At 39.6% G+C, this 19736-nt stretch overlaps 1 protein-coding gene across 3 annotated transcripts in view; it reads right to left on the bottom strand.

Moving 5' to 3' along the window:
• The window catches only part of LOC146485022 (uncharacterized), a 29529-nt gene extending 10127 nt beyond the window's left edge, over positions 1-19402 (bottom strand). Inside the window, exons 1-13 of one of the 3 annotated variants that reach the window (XM_085103977.1) lie at positions 19068-19402; positions 15525-15620; positions 14721-14808; positions 13387-13507; positions 12436-12538; positions 12215-12331; positions 10118-10234; positions 9380-9540; positions 7528-7792; positions 6230-6355; positions 5772-5963; positions 4098-4441; positions 185-2597 (exon numbers count right to left, since the gene is read on the bottom strand). In XM_085103977.1, the coding sequence (XP_084960103.1) occupies positions 185-2597; positions 4098-4441; positions 5772-5963; positions 6230-6355; positions 7528-7792; positions 9380-9540; positions 10118-10234; positions 12215-12331; positions 12436-12538; positions 13387-13507; positions 14721-14808; positions 15525-15551 (4074 nt within the window). In that variant the 5' untranslated portion in view covers positions 15552-15620; positions 19068-19402. Of the gene's footprint in view, positions 1-184; positions 2598-4097; positions 4442-5771; positions 5964-6229; positions 6356-7527; positions 7793-9379; positions 9541-10117; positions 10235-12214; positions 12332-12435; positions 12539-13386; positions 13508-14720; positions 14809-15175; positions 15238-15524; positions 15621-19067 lie in introns of all 3 variants that reach the window. The other 2 variants (XM_085103978.1, XM_085103979.1) reach the window with 2 other exon arrangements.
• Between the last annotated feature and the right edge of the window lie 334 nt (positions 19403-19736).

Below are 19736 nucleotides of genomic sequence, written 5' to 3'. Positions count from 1 at the left end.
ATCCTGGATTGTCTGATAGCACTTTGAACAACCGGTCTCAGGAAGCTATGGTTGGAGACAGTCATTTGCAAACACTCTTTTGGCGCACCGGGAACGTTTTAGCGTGGCTTCTTTTCTGGCGGCAACTCTTTAGAGAAGGAGGCAAAAGCTGAATACGGAATAAACAATTCACTAAATTTCTTACCTCGTCTACTGACCGCTCCTCTTGGCCCACCTCAGCCTCCCTCACCAGACTCTCGCGCATCCGCCGTTGGTTTTCCTGCTCAACCATCCACTCGTTTTGGCGTTCTTCTTCTTCCTTCAACCGGCGCTGTTCCTCTAGAAATTTCATCTGCTCTCTTTTGAGACTGTCCCGTAATTCCTGTTGCTCCTGCTCAAGTTTTTCTTTGAGCTTTACAACTTCATGATCATCAAAGCTCGGCTGCTTAACAGCGGTCGGCTTTTGTCTTCCATGCGCATTAGAATGCAGTTTCTCGTTAACAGTTCCTTCTCCAGCGGTGTTTTCCTCCGGTTGACTAAGAATCATGCCACTGACAAGCGCTGCATCTTCTACAACGCTCGCATTTTCAGTTGAGTAGACCTGCGAATCATCTGCCTCGATTCTGAGGTCATTACCAGACTCCCGCGGTTGCTTCGTAGAGTTTATTTGCTCAACATATTGGTCATTCTCATATTGAGTTTTGTCTTGGTCCATTGATTGTCTATTTGAACTGGCACTTCCAGATATCTCAAAATTATGAACCAATCTTTGTCCGGTGTCTACTTCTTTTCGTACCTGACCTCTATTAAATGTTTGCGTTTCTTTGTTAGTGCAAGGTGGCTTCACAAAAGACGACCTAATGGCATCTGTATCTCTCTGGAATTGACGAGAAGTATTTCCACTGTTAAAACTTGTATCTTGATATCTATGGAGTAAATTTTCACCGTCCTGCACGTATGAGGGAGCAATGCTCGTGTTATACTGGGGCTGAGAAAGAGTTGGCTGATACCCAGTCCTCTGCGGTACATTCCCAACGGAGCCTGGAGCGACAGGATAAGGTACGTGCTGTTGGTGATGCTGAGGAAGAGACCGCTGGTCTAATTGATTGTACAAACCTGACAGGCTAATATGGTTAGTGGTCCGCAATGCGTCCAAATTATAAGGTGAGGGAATAAATTTCGTGCCACTGGGTATCATGCCACTTATTATCAACTGCTGAACGTCTTCAGGAGATAAACGTTGAAATAAATCTGCGATGGCGTTCTCAATTCTACTAAGCTCCTCTTGTGCGTAAAAATATTGTTCCTCTACTTCGTGTCTTACTACTGTGTTCAGTGGTTGTGCGAGGATTTGCCGCTGCTGGCGAACCCGGTTCATCCAGTACATCTCCTGCTTCTTCAACAAACAAAACTGTCCAACTTTATCCTGTGATACACTAGGGGCCAGCGCTGAGTAATTACTTTGTGCAGATACAAATTGCGGCGTATGTTGGGGCGTTGTGGAATAATTCTCAACGTAACCATTTGTTATGCTAGGTTCATGAGTTCTATGATCACCAACAAATTGCGAGGTACCTTTCGCAGGTGTGGAGTAACCCTCCGAGTAGCTATTTCTCAGGTTGGGATCGGGGAAGCCATTGTGATAGCCATTGACAAGCAACCTAGGTGGAGAATACTGCACACTATTTGCTTGGGGAATGTGAGTTTCGAGTTCAGGGGAGAGATAACCTCCTTTTAATGGCGATGTGTCATCTTCACTGTCCCCTGAAAACAACATTTCGCTGAGTAACCCCTCAACTTCACGGTCCACCGAGTCATCGGACATCAGTTCCGGTCTAGCGATCGAATGCGCAGGACCGGAAATCAAATGACCCGAATGTGAGGGTGACACTCTGAGGTCTTTTGAACGGGGTGACCGTTTACCCCGAGCAATGGCGCCGTCACTGATGCCCTCCACTTGATTTGCATGTAGTTCGCGCAAGTCCAGGGGCGGTACCATTTGTTCTCTTATTTTCTGAAGCTCTTTGAGCTCTTTCTCAAGTTTCATCTGCTCCTGAATCAAGAAATCCACGTTACTTGACTCCTCTTGTGTTTTCTTGAGCTTTTTTCGCTCCGGTTTTTTAGGGGCTGCCTTTCTAGCTTGAACTTGTGATTCCACTGACGAGTTTGACAATGAATCTTCGTTTTGTACTCTTTGTCCGACTGCAGGGTAGTTGCTGTGTTTTGGCTGCTGATCAAAGTTCCTTCGGTATTCCTTACCACTGCTATGTCTTAAATACCTCCCTGTTTCTCCTGGCGGACATGTTTGGCTCAAAACATCGTCATCTGTATATCTACTGCCTAAATCTTTAGAGTAGGCCTGGTAAGAATCTAGTTCTCCAGAAACGGGCCTGCGTTCCGAGACGCTGTACTGCCTTCGTTCCGCTTCCCTCTCGACAGTGGACCCGTTTACCGCAGTGGTGGCCGGGCTGGCAGGGGGTGTTGGGAGAATGAGTGTTTCTTGAAGTGAAGAGAGGTCACATGGCCTGGTATACCGTGATGCATCCATGGTCGTGTTTCTAGAAGAGTCCCTAAGATTGCTGTAGTGAGATTCAGCGGTATCTTGCCTGGGAGATTTCCTGAAATTTGAAAAGGAGAAGCGATGTTGTTCCAGATACTTGAATAATTTTGAAAGGTTACCGAACAGAGCAGTGTTAATAATAACCGACGAAAAAGAAATCACGCTGGCTTTAGCTTTGCTCATAGCGCGCATACAGAAAAACGCAACACTTTCATAAACTTCATTTCACTTCACTTCATTAATTAAGTGCAACCTTGGCTACTGCCAATATAATTTACACAGCGTATCGGTCCTCAAAAATTACAATTTCCTTATCTCCGACTCAAAGGCATTTAAGATACACATACAATTCATGGCTATAGCACCAGAACTGCCAACAACTATCGCGTGCATCATTGCCGAACTAATCTGAAAAAATTCACAATTCTTTACCAAGGCCCAAAGATCTGGAATTCCCTTCCTGTTACAATCACCTCTCTGACAAGTTTTCCCAACTTTAAGTATAAACTCCTTGAGTTTTTAATAAAATAATCACACTGAATTGGCAAAGCCGCACACTTGTTGCACAAACTATATAAGCATATATTTTTTAAGGTACGAGGTGGCTTCAACTATAAGCCTGGTGGTTTCTAGAGGTCACCTCGCCATACATTAACCACTCAATAAATTGTAAATATACTAGAAAGAAAGGCAAATAAACTTCAAACTAACTAACTAACTAACTACAGCTTATGTCAATGATTGACTGTAGGAGGCTGTTCCAGAGTGTCACAGCCCTCTGTATGAAGTTGAATGTATAGACAATAGTGCGAAAGTATGGTTGAAGGATGCGTCTAGAGTGTATATGATGAGTTCTACATAGTGGTGAAGTCTGGTCGTCTCACTTTAAGGTAGACACTGAGTTCAGGGCTCTTCACTTCCATTTCGAGTTCTCGTTCTAATTGTCATTAAAATTGCTGATTGGCAAGAGTGATTACACTTCATTTAAAATAAAAATGATCACTTTATTTCAGTGTCAATGTATGTAGCGCTGGGCAGTCGCTGGGGACCCTTTCTAGATTGAATTGAACACATGCGAGCCCCGGATGTGTGTCGAGCCCGTGACCTCTCGCACAGCGGTTAGATGTTGGGCCACGTTTCATTTCCCACCACTGATGGGCGTTCCAAAAACCTTATTTCATCAATTACCTGGAAAACGTTTTTTGATCATTCACGGCCGAAGTTGATTCAACAATATGATTAAATTAAGGACACATGCGCAGTAGAGTCCGGTTGAGACTAATTTTCATACAACGCGTCGCGGGATTTTTCCTTTTCCGCCATTGCAAAAGCTTTCAAAAATATCGAAACAAATAGCTTCTGTAATTGCTAAAGAACGTTTGTAAATGAAAAATTCAGCAAACTTTCCGAAGATTAACGCGATTCAGACAGATGAAAACATCTTCCCGAACTCTCCGACGGTATTTGAAAAAGTTGGGCTAAAGATTCCAAAGTGCTTCTCATTAACGCGTGTATACGCCTGGAGTGACATAGCCCCTTTAATAAAACGGTCTCAAACCTTGGAGATCTTTCATGGTTATCCGCTGACCGTCTCGACTCACTCCCTTCTCTTCCCCTTCCAAATTCAACCAAATGCGTCTCGCGGGCTCGTATAATCTTTTCCAGTTCTTTGCAACGATGAGTCAACAACTTGGCTTGGTTCCTCAGCTGCGTATCCGTGACTTTATCCAGGAATGTTTCCAAGTGCAGTAGCTCCTTTGGGGAGAGGGGTGGGAATTTAACAAGAAACCTTGATAGTCTGTCCTCGTATTGCTGTAAGTCCCGGTAGGAGGCAGGAGACAAGTTGGAGCTGGTTGGACGTGAAGGCCAGAACTCTGCCGCCTTGCTGTACCATGAATCCGCCTGGACAAATGAACGCCACAACATTAGAGAAATGACCACGTGACCATGTTTATAATATATTTTCCGCTCGCTGTTTTCAGTTTCTCAGTAAAATTGAGTAGTTTTGTGTTAGCATCAAAGGTTAGAATTCTGTTGCTCTATTCTCATCTGTGTACTAAGACTACTAATTTTTTCAGGAAAATAAGACTAAAATACTACGCGAATCTCACTTTTACCGTTTGCCGTAAACGCGATTTTAAATCTCTCTATTGTATAAACAAGAAACTCTTCTTCAAAAGTCCACGTTCAAGAAACTTTGTATATCGCTTCTTGAATTCTCATTGTTAATACCGGGTGATAGGAAATATAGGGAGTCACTGTCTACTGGGTAACGGCAACGGCAACGAAAACGTCACTTGAAAATATATTTAAATCATGTGTATTATTTGGGAAGCGGAGTTCCTGTTGCCTCTGCCATCGTCTTTGCTTAAGTTCCCTAACAGTACTACAGTCACTCGCTATTCATTAAATACAAAATGGTCAAATGAAAAGCCACAGGTAAGAGCCGTTTACACGAGACCCAGATCGGAACTGCTAAAAATGGTGTATTACCCAAACAAATTCCCACCGTTTTAGTTAAGCTTGAAATTAGGGAACTTAAACAACAACTACGGCGATGGCAAGAGTTTAGCGTCAGAAACTGGAGACGGAGTATATTTCGCTAAATATAAGGGGTGTGTGTTTCTAAAGTACCTTTGGCACTGCGTCGGGGGGGAGTGGAAACGAATGTTTGGCTTTATCAACAGAGTTGATAAGGTAATTTGATCACCGTAAAGAGATTTGAGCGCTGACGTTTTGAGCGTTAGCCCTTCGTCAGAGCGAATCAAGGAACTGTGGGTTGTCTATGGTTTATACAGTGAGCAGTGGAGGACGCTATAGAGTTTTCACATGACGTCACGGCAGCCATGTTGGTGTCCCAAAACAAAGAAATGGCGGCCATGTTGGTGTCCCAAACTAGACCTCTGGGAATTGAACTCAATTTTTATGCAAATACTTTGTTTTGTTTCGGTAAACCAATATGGCCGGTAGTCACGTGAATGAAAACACTCTATAGGTGGGAGCATGGTAACATGGAAAACGAGTAAATTAGTCGAATGAAAAGCGTTTGTCTATTCCGTGGGGATTAACAGATTTGTTCTAAGCTTTTGTGGCTTTCTGTGTTACCATGATGTAGAGAAATAACACAGACTGCCTAATGTATGTAAGAAAGGTTAAGCAGGTTAAAGTGTCGAGCGACTGGTTTGGATGCATCTTTGTCAGTTGCCGTGTACAAGCCGATGTTTGACCTTACCTTCTTCAGCAGGTTGTGAAAGTTCACCGCGTCTTGTAAGGCCCGTTTAACCTGTTCCACCCTGTTGCTGAAGTTTTCCAAGTCGGACATCAGAACTTTAGACGCGGTTTGCAGAGGCCTCTTGTCGCGGAGAGATCTTGTGCTCATTTCTTCAGCCCGCCTTGCTAACTCTTTTCCTTGAGTTAAAACTTCCTGCAAAAGAAAACGTTAGACGAAAGTAAAAACGAGGCAGGGACTGTAGTCTTCCAATCGTCACAAGGGAGTTTAAGAAGCTTCCACAGCGACAGCACTCTCGTTCCCGGGGTCCCTCCTCTTCACGCCTCTGGGAGAGGAGTGACCCTGGGAACGAAGTTTTGCACAACAAAAGAATTGAACCTGTAAATACAGTGGTCAAATTAGAAAACAGTAATTTGAAAGCTGTAGCACAGTGTGATTCCAAACATAAAAGTCTGCCAAACCTTTGCCAGCGGATAAAACTCCCTGTCAAATCGAGCTTTGCTTTGATTGGCTGACTGAAGGGAATCACCAGCTTGGGAGAATTTGTTTAATTGATCTTCAGCATCTCCACGAATCCACTTCACCAACTGCGAGACAAAAACACGTCTTACAATGTGAATTAATACAAAAAAAACTTAAATTGAAAATTGATATGCCAAAGTTCGTAGAGCTCAAAATGAAGAACGGTAGACACGAACAGTCGAACTACAATCAGCTTCCTTCCTTCCTTCCTCCCTTCCCTCCAGCCTCCCTCCCTCCCTCTCTCCCCTCCTTCCTTCCTCCCTCCCTTCCCTCCCTCCCTTCCTCTCTCCTTTCCTTCCTTCCTTCCTTCCTTCCTTCCTTCCTCCCTCCCTCTCTTCCTTCCTTCCTTCCTTCCTTCCTTCCTTCCTTCCTTCCTTCCTTCCTTCCTTCCTTCCTTCCTCCCTCCCTCCCTCCCTCCCTCCCTCCCTCCCTCCCTCCCTCCTTCCTTTCTTCCTTTCTTTAGCACCACAGAGTAGCTGTCACCTTTTACACTGTCACAGTATAAGCTGTCACAGTACACGCAACTTTACGAGATCCTTTAGTAAGGAGGTTTAGGCTTCTCAAAGGTCTTGGGGCCAAAATCATATTTTCGATTATATGCACGCCTTTCAGATAAACGTTAAAAACTCTACTGTAGGTACTGGAAGTGTACAATAGGACAACAACAACTTCATGGTATAGCGCAACTACGCAACAGACGTGACAGCAAAACAACGAACTAGTTATGTTAACGTACGTGTAGACTAGGCATTGTGTGAAATATCAACGAATACTGGGCAAATTTGCGTTAAAAGTTATTATCATTTGACAGTAGTTTATGGATTTGAAAAACAGCCTTGAGACTGAAATCCCTTTCGGAATTTTGAGTCAGACATGCAGACACCTTATTTAGTTAAAAAGCTCAGAGCAGTCCCTTCAGGAGCTTAAAAGTACCCTGCTACCAATAGCAGCCGTGAAAGTCCCCAGGCGTGCGTTAAAGCTCCCGACGAGCTTTCGAGCCCGAAAGTATTTTTCTTAATCCCTTTTCCTACAAATTAGAGGTTGTCTTTCGTACAAACTACATTGTAACTCAACGCCGTTTCTTAATCACGGAAAACTTTAAAAAATGTTCTTGCTTTCAAAATTATGAAACAGTGAATGTTTTGTAATGAAATTTTAAGCATGTAAGAACGTTTTTCGGGTCCAAAATCATATCGGGAGTTTGAGAAATGCAAGCCAGGCTTGCCATGCCACTCACGCGACTCAGACTCTCTTTCAACTCAAGCACATCATTGGTGTCTGTACTAGTCACGATGGGTTGAGGACCAGATTCCCCTTCCCAGGCTTCATCCAGTTGTCTCTTGGCTTGCATGAGTTTTTCGCGATATGGTTTGATCGTGTCCATCATCGGGCCGTAGAGAGGTTTCTTGGACATGACGGAGAATGTCCTGTCAGTTTCAGGTCTGGCTGTCATTTCACTGAGATGATTTCCTGCCTCAATTGCAACATCGAGGGATAGGTCACTGAAATTTGCACAACACAGAGATTTTTTTGACAATCGATTATTTCATAGCCCAAATACAGCCATGAAGGGACGTTTGTGTTTGTGTACAGTGGAACCTCGATTTAACGAACCTCTATTTAACGAATTCCTCGATATAACGAACATAATCCGGAAGCCCAAACGTAAAATCTACCTCGATATAACGAATTACAATGTCAACACGCGACAGAAGATAAACGGTGAACAGATCAACACTCTGAAAACGTCGTTTTTTTTTTAAACAAAAGCTGCGCGTCCGCTCAAAAGTGAAAAAAATTGCTACTGAAAGCCACCATGCTTAATGAATTGCATCTCAAAACGCGGCACTTCTGGGTGACGAAAATTGCATTGAATTTCGTGACAGAAGTCACCTGTGCTGAAAATCAATCATTAACTATGACCTCGATATAACGAACATTTTTATCGTTTCCCCTCAAGTTCGTTATATCGAGGGTTCGTTATATCGAGGTTTTCGATATAACGAACCCTCGATTTAACGAACAAATTTGGCCGGTCCCCAGCGACTTCGTTAAATCGAGGTTCCACTGTAATGCCTATAGAAGCTGGGAACAGCGAGAATTATGAAGGTATAATGTATTTTGCAATCTTGTAAGCTTCTAATTTCAATCAATAGCATCTGACAGAGTCCCAAGACTTTTATTTTACAAAACACTTACAATAAATTGTATGAGTTACAAATGGGAACCTTCTTCTCCTGCCTCACAGATCTCACACCCAAAATTTACAAGTTGACACCAATGACGATATCATGGAGACCACTGCCATGGCAACAAAGCATGAATTTTATACATGCTTTGTTATTTTTTACTATTCATGCACTGAATAGACCTTTCTCCAAAATGGCGGCCGAAAACTCAAATAAGTTAAAATTAAAAACGTATACCAGCACTAGAAAGAGCACTTTTACTTTAGTAACCCCGCAAAGTTTCAGTATATTAGGTGTAACATCAGCTGAGAAAATGTAAGTTGAAAAGTGAAAAATTTACAGACGTTTGTATGACTGGGGGTATGACGTATACCCCCAGGCATACAAACGTCTGTAAATTTGTCAAATTTCATCTTAAATTTTCCAAGCTGATATAACACCTAATATGCTAAATTTTTGCAAAGTTACAGAAGTAAAGGTACTCTTTCCAGTACTAGTATCAGTTTTTCATTTTAACTCATTCAAATCTGTTGCCACCATTTTGGAGAAGGTTCTATTGAAAAGAATAAACCTTTTTTTTTATCAGCTGCAACAATAATTAGCAGGTTGCATTGTTTTACCTCAGAAATCCTGTGGTAATAAAGTTGCAGTTCTCCAGCTCCAGAAATCTCTCCTAGTGACCAACTGCTGGCCAAAGAGCCTGTGGACTCTGGGTCCGAGATTGATCATAAACCAAGCCTGAGTATCAGGCTTTTTGGAGGGGGGTGGGGGTGGGGATGAAGTTGGAACAAGGGAAAGGGAAAGAAAAACTTCCTTCCCTGATTGGCTACTCCCCCCTCCCCTGAGTATGAGGAAGGCCTCAAATTCAGGTTATCGTAAACCAGCCCTTCAGTGCATTACCGTTTTATCCGTGCCTTCTTTGTCTCCACTCTCTGTAGGACCAAATCTCCACCTGTCTGGTCCTTTCTGGACTGCATTCTTTTCAGACTTTTCACTTCATTCAGTGCTTTAGGAAGATGGCTGGTGATGTAGTCAGAAGTGAAATAGAATTCCTCAAGCCTCTACAGAATAAAAAAATATATAATTATATTATTTAATTGTGAAGGTCACATCAGTTAAACACTCTGAAGAGTTCTACCTGTAAACAGTCAAGCAGCATCAACTAAGCAAATTAAACCTAATCATGATCAAGCTGTTATTAATAAGGATCTTTATAGGCTGGGATACATTTTTAAAAATGCACCCCTCCATTACTGGTTAGAAATGTACAGGTCTAGGGGTCTGCAAATTATGGTTAGAAATTCAGATCAGCCAGTCACACAGGAACATGCACTTTGCTATATAAAAAAAATTAAAGTTTGAACGACATTCTTAAAATAAGAGTTGCGTCATGCTAATGTCTAAGCTCCAATTTTTACAGTTGCATGTATGTTACTTTCTGGGGGGTGAGGGGGGGGGGGGGGGGGATGAGCTCTTGGACCATCCTAAATTTTTGCACCTTGTCACTTGAAAGAGTCTGTTATGACATTGCACCTCAATCATCAAACAACAGCACATGTACTACATGAGTACTAGAGCTGCAACCCACATTCACCTTGTATACACAAAATTAATTAACTTGGTATAGTTACACTGTACTTTTTGCAACCTGATCCATGCTTTATGATCATAGGAAAGTGAGCCACCAAAAGAAGGAGTCAGTTGACTGGCTTCAATGAAGTTCAAGAGTTCAGAAGTGCCATTCACTGGAACAACCTGAAAATAAAGTCAGATCTGCACTGCACACTGTAATACTCGACATATTACATAATTGTATAACTACAAAGCTTTTCAAGTCAACACACACAGGGAATTGTTCTTGTTCCTGGGACCAGTCCCCTGTAGTGTTTGCAAAGGGAGTCGTTGTAAGGCTGTTCCTGAAGTCCTTTGAGCAACATGTAAGGGGATATATAATATATCACATTTGGTTACTTTGAAAAATACACCGCCTTCATATCCCAGGTCCTGAATTAGAGCACACAAAAAGACAATTATGCCACTTTCATGAGGCAGGGCTAGAATAATTATTACACTGTACTTAAGTCATGTACCTTTGGGATTCAATAATAATAATAATAGTAATAATAATAATAATAATAATAATAATAATAATAATAATAATAATAATAATAATAATCATGAAGGGAAATGTGATGTAATATTTTAAAAAGCCTGATGAACAAATGAGAATGATGTATTATTCAGTAATGACACAGGCAAACATGGAAAAAGAAATTCCTAGTGCTCCTATCAGGAGTTGAAACCTAAGACCTTCCAATTATTACTATGAACCTAGTTTAATGGCCTTAACTCCCATTAGTGGTAGAGCATCCAAACTAGTAATAATTGGAAGGTCTTAGGTTCAACTCCTGATAGGAGCACTCGCATTTTCAGGGTCCGAAATTGCACTTTCCTGGTTGCCAATGCGACTAAAAAATTTGCACTGGCGACCAGAATTTCACAACTAGTCGCCAGTGGGCGATTAACTCTTTCATGCCACGATCGTTATACAAACAATAACTTTGATTTTCAGCCAAATCGATCAAAATAAAATTCAAAGCCGCCCGCCAAATTGGCCACTACTTTTGAAGTATAAAACCGATTTTCCTGTTATTATAAATCTATCACAACGCTTCACAGCTCGAGCAGTGCGAAGCTTCGCCGCCATGTTTTTTGAACGAGAAATGCTGCACGGTTGTGGCCTGATGCGAACAACATGGCGATCCGTCGATTGTCTTGACAGAACGCGAAAGGAAAGATCGTTTTAAACATAGAGCAAAGAACCAACCGGCAGTTTTTTTTTAAATCGGGTATATTTCTTCTCCAAAAGGTAGAGACAAGAAAAGGTAAGTTGACTTAAAACATTTAGCAGCTGCGTATATAGCCGGCATTTGATTCGTTCGTTGTGGTTCTTCAGTGGTAGGTGTATAAATCGCCATTGCGGCCCCCGGCAAACGCGTTCTCTTCGTTCTAATTCTTAAAAGAAAAATTGGCGGCCAGAATTTTCCATCTGGCAACCAAAAATTTTGGTTTGTGTTTCGCTGCGAAGGAAAAATTTTATTGCACTTTTTTTTCCCTGCTTTTTGGCGACCACATTTTTCCATTTGGCGACTGAAAAAAAAATTTCAGTCGCCACTTGGCGCCTGCCTAAAAAAGTTAATTTCGGACCCTGATTTTCTTTTTCCGAGTTTGCCTGACTGTGTCATTACTGAATAATACATCATTCTCAATAAAAATGATAATAACAATCATACTCGTAATCATAATCATAATCATAATCCCGAGTTGATTGTTAATAATTATCAATAATGATAATGCTAACAATAATAATAATAATAATAATAATAATAATAATAATCATGTAATTATAATAATTATTATAAATATTATTTTAAAATTATATTAAATATAATTATAAATTATAACATTATTAATTTTAGTATAATCATTTAAACATAATATTGAGTTTGAAGCACAATTTTCTCCTCATTGCAGGGACTAATGAAGTCTGGTACCTCAAGAAGACATTTAACATTGGTGTAAAATGGAAGGTTCATAACAACATGTCCCTGCAACTTTCATTACTTGATTTTAGCCACTCAACGTACGTATCTTTTGTACATTATTATGAAAGGGCAAAGATTGCTTAAAAATCAATAAGATAATTATGATGATTTACACGTTCATTAAATGTACCTGAAAATTTAACTGTCCCTTTTCCTGCCGTGCATGAATCTCCTTGTCTAAATGTTTCTTGACCTGCTTGTTCTCTGGTAAAATGATGTAAATGCTGCGGATTGACCTGCTGTCATTCTAAAGAGACAAAATTATAACAAAAAAGGTAAATGTTTTATTCTTTAAATTACAGGACATGGAACATCACTTGTTTCAGTTACTGAACCCAAAATGGTACAAACCTGAAACATTTGAATCAATTCGAAAATGTGCGAGACCACTGCTGGATCTCTTGAACCTCGGAAGTCAAGCAGAAATGAGATACCTGCCTCTTTATACCATGACCTGCAAAAGAACAGCAACTTTTGACAGACTGAAATAAAATGAATTATGAAGGATCTACTCTATGTAAAATGTTCTATTGTTGACTTCACATTTCATATACAGAGCTAGAACTCAGTTCTTTAGTCTTTAAAATGACTTTGACAACATAACATGTAGTTTTTCTCTCAGAGCATGTTGTGTACAACTTCAAAAACTCATTAACAATTCTAAGCCCATTGACCTATCAAATGGTCAATAAAACATCACGTGCAGTGGTTTTAAAACCTGATAAAACCTCCTCCTTATAATAGTATGCAGTGTTTAATGTTTTTCTCGTATGCTAATTTCCAACATTCACAAAAGTACACATATCATTGTTATGAACTCTCTTGACACAAGCTTTTCCAGGAATGTTTTTGAAGCCGTTCAAAAAACTCGCAACACGTGTGTTATCGGGTCTAAAACCACTCGGCTACGCCTCATGGTTCTAAATCCCAATAAAACACGGCTGCTCGTGTTTTAAACATTATATAACTGCCATGGATCTCATTTGGAACCTCCCAGTTTTTGCTCGATCCTGAAGTTCTGGACCATTCATTTATCTCTAATAATAATTGAAAGGTCAGTTGCTGAGTGCCATTATCTTAAGTCTCTCAGGTCATGCTTTATTTTTATTACAGCTACATGTACTTTCTCAAAACATTACCAGTTTATTGTTGGTAAACAATTCAAAACAAATTAAACTAAATCTTATGATAATCAAGATCACATTTCAGACCCTCTTTCTCAGTCTGTGGTGATTTCCTTTGTTTTCTCTTAATGAATTATTAATGACTTTAAGAATTGTATGTCATGAGTTTTGAACAAACCTGGCAAGAAAAGCAAGATATTTCAGCAGTCTAACAACATCAGACTTGTTCAGCTGTACAAGGCTGGCATAACGCTGAGATGGTAAGGTCACCAAGGGATGGCCTTTTAGGTCACAACCACCTGGAAAAGAAGATCAACAGGGACTTTCACTCAGGGAGCTAGGATGGCTACCTCTTACACAAAGATGGACCCCTGGGGGGAGGAGGGGTATTCTATGGAATTTTTGGTGGGGGTGGGGCTTGGTTCTCCAAACCCTGACCCTATTTCAGACCAAAAAAATGTAATTTTTCCGTACCCTCATCCAGACCTGGCCCGGTTGTTTGAAAGCCAATTAGTGCCAATAATTCCCGATTAAAAGTTAACTGAGGTTTTCATTCTGCGGGTTAAAACGCTAATGGTATAGAAAAGTCTAAGTAAAACCTGAGGGACAAAAACTTTTTGTCAGAATCATTATTAATTATTAATTAGGTTAATCGGCCCTTGAACAACTGGGCCCTGGCCTCATATTTTCATAACCTTTTTCAGACCTGGTTTGTAGATAACAATCCTACTGTTTTCTGACTTTCATACAAAAAAGGATCAAAACCCATTGATAGCCCTCAGTGCCACACATACCTAAATACACGTGGAAGGTCCATCTCCGAAGGGCAGGTGGGGGAAGAGGCTACTAGCCCCCCCTCCCCCACCTGTCCCCGGAGATGGACCTTTCACAAGTAAAAAAAAAAAAAAATGCCCAGTTAACAGTATTTCTATACCTCTACTTAACAAACATGTTTTCTCATAATTATGAAGTTCATACTGTAGGTTTGGTTCAGTTTCATACACAAAAGAAAACTGTCAAGCGACAGTTCCTTCACTGACAAACATGACTATAATTTAAGGTTATTTTCTTAATAATATTGAAAAAATTCAGTAACTTAACTTTCTTCAGTTATTTGTCTGAATTTGGTATGCAAACAAAGAACAAAAGAATGGTGTTGGAGAAACAAAACTAAAAATAAAAAAAATTTCCTGTTGTAGATTTTACTAGTAGATCTAAACGCAGCTTGGTCATCAGTGCAGATTTCATGTAGGTCAACTACAATCAAAATGAATATAATTTTTCCTATTTATTTCCTGGGTCATGCAAAGAAGTCTAAATTCACTGCAGGAAGTAACTCTAACTAACTGAAATCTGGCAATAACCCCAGAATCTACATAATGCAAAGTTTATCCCAACATCTTTGTGGGCTGAAAGAACACATTCAACAAAATGTAGAGACATAAGACTAATAAAAACAAGCATTCACGCAATGTACACTGTACATGTTTTTCATGATGACAAAATAATCACCTGAGAGGATAGCAATCTCCGATAGGATGAGACCATCTTCAGGCATGTACGGCCTCTTCTCTTTAACCTTTGACCTTGAACCCATCGCCTACAAAACATATTGGATCCGAAAACAAGACACTGTGTTTATTTAATAGTACATTATTAAGTGTGTTATTCAGAGCATGTACGGCCTCTTCTCTTTAACCTTTGACCTTGAACCCATTGCCTACGAAACATATTGGATCCGAAAACAAGACACTGTGTTTATTTAATAGTGTATTATTAAGTGTGTTATTCAGAAATTATCTATAGCTAGATCCATTTTCCTGTCAGTAACACATGTGTAAACACAGGCACAGGAGCACACTGTTACATACGAGGCACGAGTGAGGCCATCTTGAATTACAACGACTTTTATTCTGAGCTGCCGTGCCCTATGGTCAGCGGCATACATAACACACACTTCATGATACCTGACTAATAATGTTTTTCATCTGGTACTGTAATTGTAAACTTAGTGAAGCCCTCTACAGCACTGTAGATCCAAAAAAAAAAAAAACTACCTTATAACCTACTACAAAGATACAATTTAACTGGACCATGTAATTCACATGCATTAGCTAATAAACACCGGGTATAAATTTATAATTTCTGAAACTGAGTTCATCAAGAATTAACTGAGCATCATCCTACTTACAATGTAGTCTGTATATAATCACACTTTTACAGCTGTAACTAACATTAATTTTATCACGAATAAAGGCAGTATGATTGCGGTGTGACAATAATAAATTATTTTAAACAAGCCTTGCATAAATCTACCTCAATCCATGACTTTGAGGCTGTCATGAAGGGCTCTAATCCATAACATCTGTTATGGCTGAATTTTCTTGTTGGACCCTTGATGTTAATGGTGATCTAAACATTAAATTCAATTTGCTCACAAAACAACAAGTTTGTCGTAGACGTTTCGATCAGTGCAAAACTGACTAAAACTTGTCTTATTGACAAACTAGCATTGCACTCTCTGGTATCTACTAGAAATGTGAATAAACTGACAAGCTTTTAACAAATAATTGACCTGATGCATACTTAAATAACCTCAGATATCTCTCTGTCAAAATTGCAACCCCAAACATGTGTGTAATACCTTGCAAAAGCACTAGGACATAGCTCATTCATCCACATATGTAAGACACTAAATACAATGTACTTACACTGTGTGTGAGTCTGTTAATTTTCTCCAAGGATCACAAAATATTTCTGGCTCAGGGATAACATGATAATATTATTGATATCATTATGCAGTCTACGTGATATTGAAAGAAATATAATATTATACATAAGACAGTCTCAGCATTGTCACAGCAGGTGGGATTGTTCTGTGGTTTGAAACAAAGCCAATTTTTTTTGTTTAATTTTATTTTCATAAATTTGAGAGTTCAAAAAAAAGTTTTAAGGTTATTTTCATTTGAAACAGTTGAACAATTGCTGTTAAAATCAATATTTAAAGGTATACTAAACATTCAGACTAATGCACGTGATTTTCTATAATAATTATTGTTTGTTTGTATGTTTTTTAGTGGTCAGGGAGAGGGGGTCCTATTCTGCTCTTGCTGCAAAGATTTTTTTAACCTGGTCTTTATTTGCACTCCATTTTTAATTCAGCAAAAATCATATAGTTTATGTAGTTCTAATTTTATGAGATTTTTCAAAAAAAAAAAAAACAAAAAACAACAACAACAACAACAACAACAACACAGGATCAAAATGGTACAAATGTATTTTCCTCATTAGATGCAAGGCCATAAGCAACAAAACAATTCATACGAGAGCAGGTGAAAGGAACCAGCGATCAGGCCCAAATACATGTATGTAACCAGCACTCTTATTTTCTCTTATTGGGTTTCTTGATGAAAGGTTTTGCTTGATTTTTACCTGCAGGATTTGGTTTACCAAGCAAAATGCAAATAGGCCTGATCGGAGATTAAAGGACCCTAGTCAGCCTCTGCCATTTTCGATGCCATCAAAATTATTGATATTGCCAGGTGAAGCGAAATCTTATTGCTTAACTGTAATTTGTGTCCCTGAAAATATGTTTCATTATCTTTAGTAGTTTCACAGTGATTTCGTTCATTTCGACATGCTCCAAATAAAATGTAATAGCTAAACTCTCGCATACAAACAAAAACAAAGGTGTGGCTGACTACGCCTCTTGAAGGTGGAAGCTATTGGCCAGTAATGAACCCTATATATGATGCTGTTCAGTCCTTATATCAACATGCAAATATAATAAATTTATTACTCTCATCACTCACTAGATAATTTTTCAAAGATCTTGAACTAGGCAAGAGTAGACATTTTGCCTTTAATAGCAATCACTTCCTTATTCTCATGATCTGTATTTTTATCAGTTTGAAAATTTAAGGTGGCTCTGTCAACCCCTCTCATAGAATTTTTTTAACTTTGTAGAAGGTTGTATCTGAGCACGCTGAATGATTATAGTTTCATAATAAAAACATGGGGGGGGGGGGGGGGGCGACTGAGCTCACTTTTGAGTTATTTAATACCAGTTAAAGGTAAAATTAGGGGTATTTGTAACAGGTTATAGGTTATGCTGTTGCTATGGTAATCTATCATGTCAGAATATGATCATAATTTGTTCACCAATGCTTAGGTATGTTTTTTTTTCTTTTTTTTAAAGGCATGTTTTTGATACCATGATTACAAGATTTATTGTTGTAACAACTGATAAACAGTGGTTCAGTATTGATCTGTCAAAGTAAATTTACCGGAAAGTGATGGAAACTGGTGTGAAATAGTTGTTATTTGACATTTAGTTAACACAAGTTGGGGTAACGGTGTGTGGCATTGCCCAGGGTCTGGAAGGGGGGGGGGGGGGGTCCTGATCCCGCTCTTTTTCACGAGAATCCCGAATCCTGCACTTCTTTCACCGCTATCCCGAATCCCGCTTTTTCTTTCCCAAAAAATACATTAAAAAAAATCATTTCCGCATGTAAGATCGGATGTAACACCAGCCTATTACCTGAAACATGCGGAAGGTAACTTTTGTAACATTTAGTTAATTGATATACAGTATGAGCCACTATTAGATTTTCGGTTTTTACAAAAGACAGACAGGCAAAAAATTCCTGCATCCCAGTCCCAAATTTTGACAAATCCTGCTTCCCGGGGAGCAGTCAAATCCCGAATCCCATCCAGATATTTTGCGTTTTCCCGAATCCCGCACCATATTTGGGTCAAATCCCGGATCCCGAGAATACCCTTCCAGACCCTGATTGCCAAAAACATTTGCCAACATCCTATACTGTTTGCCTGAGCATACATAATTTCTGTTAGCACAGTTTGTCATGGTTTTCCCCAACTTTCACACACACTAAATAGCTTGGCAAAACAGTCCACACAGGTCACAAATTTAAACAGCTTGGGAACATTTTGGTGCAGCTGCCTGATATTTGACAACTGTTTTTCTGACACCAGTTTTACGTGAACTTTTGCAAGCAAACTGATGTGAAGGCATGTTGAGGAATTTTATCAGTGATTGTTGAATTTTTATTATGCAAGAATTCAAAATAACAAACCTACAACTAAGCTAAATTAACGGCAAAAGACATTTTACGCGCTTAATCTTCACTGGTCCATGAAACATTCATCAGTTATCAAGTGAACAAGCTTTAGAAAGGATAACACTACTGATAAATTAGATACCGTTTATCACCATTTTGAAATTTCACCTTGTATTCACGACCTAGTGCAAAGTTCAACGAGGGATACAAAAGTTTAACTGTTTTCGACATCAAACACACAATTTAAAAGATTTCTGACACATAAGCTTAATTAAGCCTTATTGTAGTGCAAATTTGTTTGCTCTGCTCACCAATCATGCGAGAAGTATTTACATCGGCAAATTCAGTAACCTCACGAATCGCAAATACAACAGACGAAACAAACATTACTAAAATTGTAGAAATACAGGATTACAGAACAATCGATCTGTTGTGATTTCCCAAGTTATGACATGTTTCCATGCTAACAGCGTTTATTAAGGTTAGTTATATGGTGTACAAACATAGCAATGTTATTATGCTTTGTATGCTCCCTTAAAACAATCATGAAACTTGCATGGAATTATATTATCAATTAAAAACCGTAAGTTACGCTTAAGTTCTTATTATTAAAGCTTTTAAGCTTTTATTTTTTTCTGATAACCGTTTTACCCTCACATGACTGGCCCAAAACGAACGAACGTGCATGGGACGCCGGACGTATCATCATAAAGTCGTGCTTCATAACTCGGTTTTTTTAAAGACAAACCCAAGGGTCGCATTCTTTTAACTGACTCACCGTTTGTTCCTCAGAATGCGATGTCTGTTCTCTGCATGTCTGCAACGTAATCCTCGCACTGACAAGCTTGGAAGTAAAACATGATCGCAGTCAAGCAAAGCACAGAATTTTCTCCTGCTGTCAGCTAAGCTTTCGAATGTCAGCAATTCCAGAAGCTCCTCCAAAACACGCTCAAAGGCGTTTACCAGACAAGAGCCTATTCATGCTAGCTGTCAAAAAGTGATGATTAGAAAATATGCCCGAAAGCTTCTTAAAAAAACAGTGATCTACAGACGATCGAACACGCGCCAACTGAACCAGAGTGAAGGCGGTATGTTGTTTGGGTCGAAAAAAGACTTGCCGGGGGTAGGGTAAGGTTTCAGTTGGCCTTGGTAGCCGAGCATTTGGAAAGCGCCTGACGAATTTGCTCTTTTCTCAATCTCGTTCTTGACGTCGTTCAGCCCTTTTGTTTTCAGATTAGCAATGGATAAAAAAGGTGAAAAAAGAATCTTGGGTCGTTCGTCCTTCTCTCTCCTCATCGAAAATCTTTCAGAGAGATTTAGAAACACATCTAAAGAACCAACAGGGATTTGGAAATATTTCAATACCACAACGACGAAAGGGAAGAGAAATGTTGTGCTCTTGTGCTATGCACTTGGATTCATTGGACTTCACGTTGTTTGGCAACGC

Source organism: Pavona decussata, unplaced genomic scaffold, assembly GCF_977016875.1.
Source record: "Pavona decussata unplaced genomic scaffold, jaPavDecu1.1 SCAFFOLD_28, whole genome shotgun sequence".
NCBI lineage: Eukaryota > Metazoa > Cnidaria > Anthozoa > Scleractinia > Agariciidae > Pavona > Pavona decussata.
This window is presented reverse-complemented; position numbering and strand designations above follow the sequence as displayed.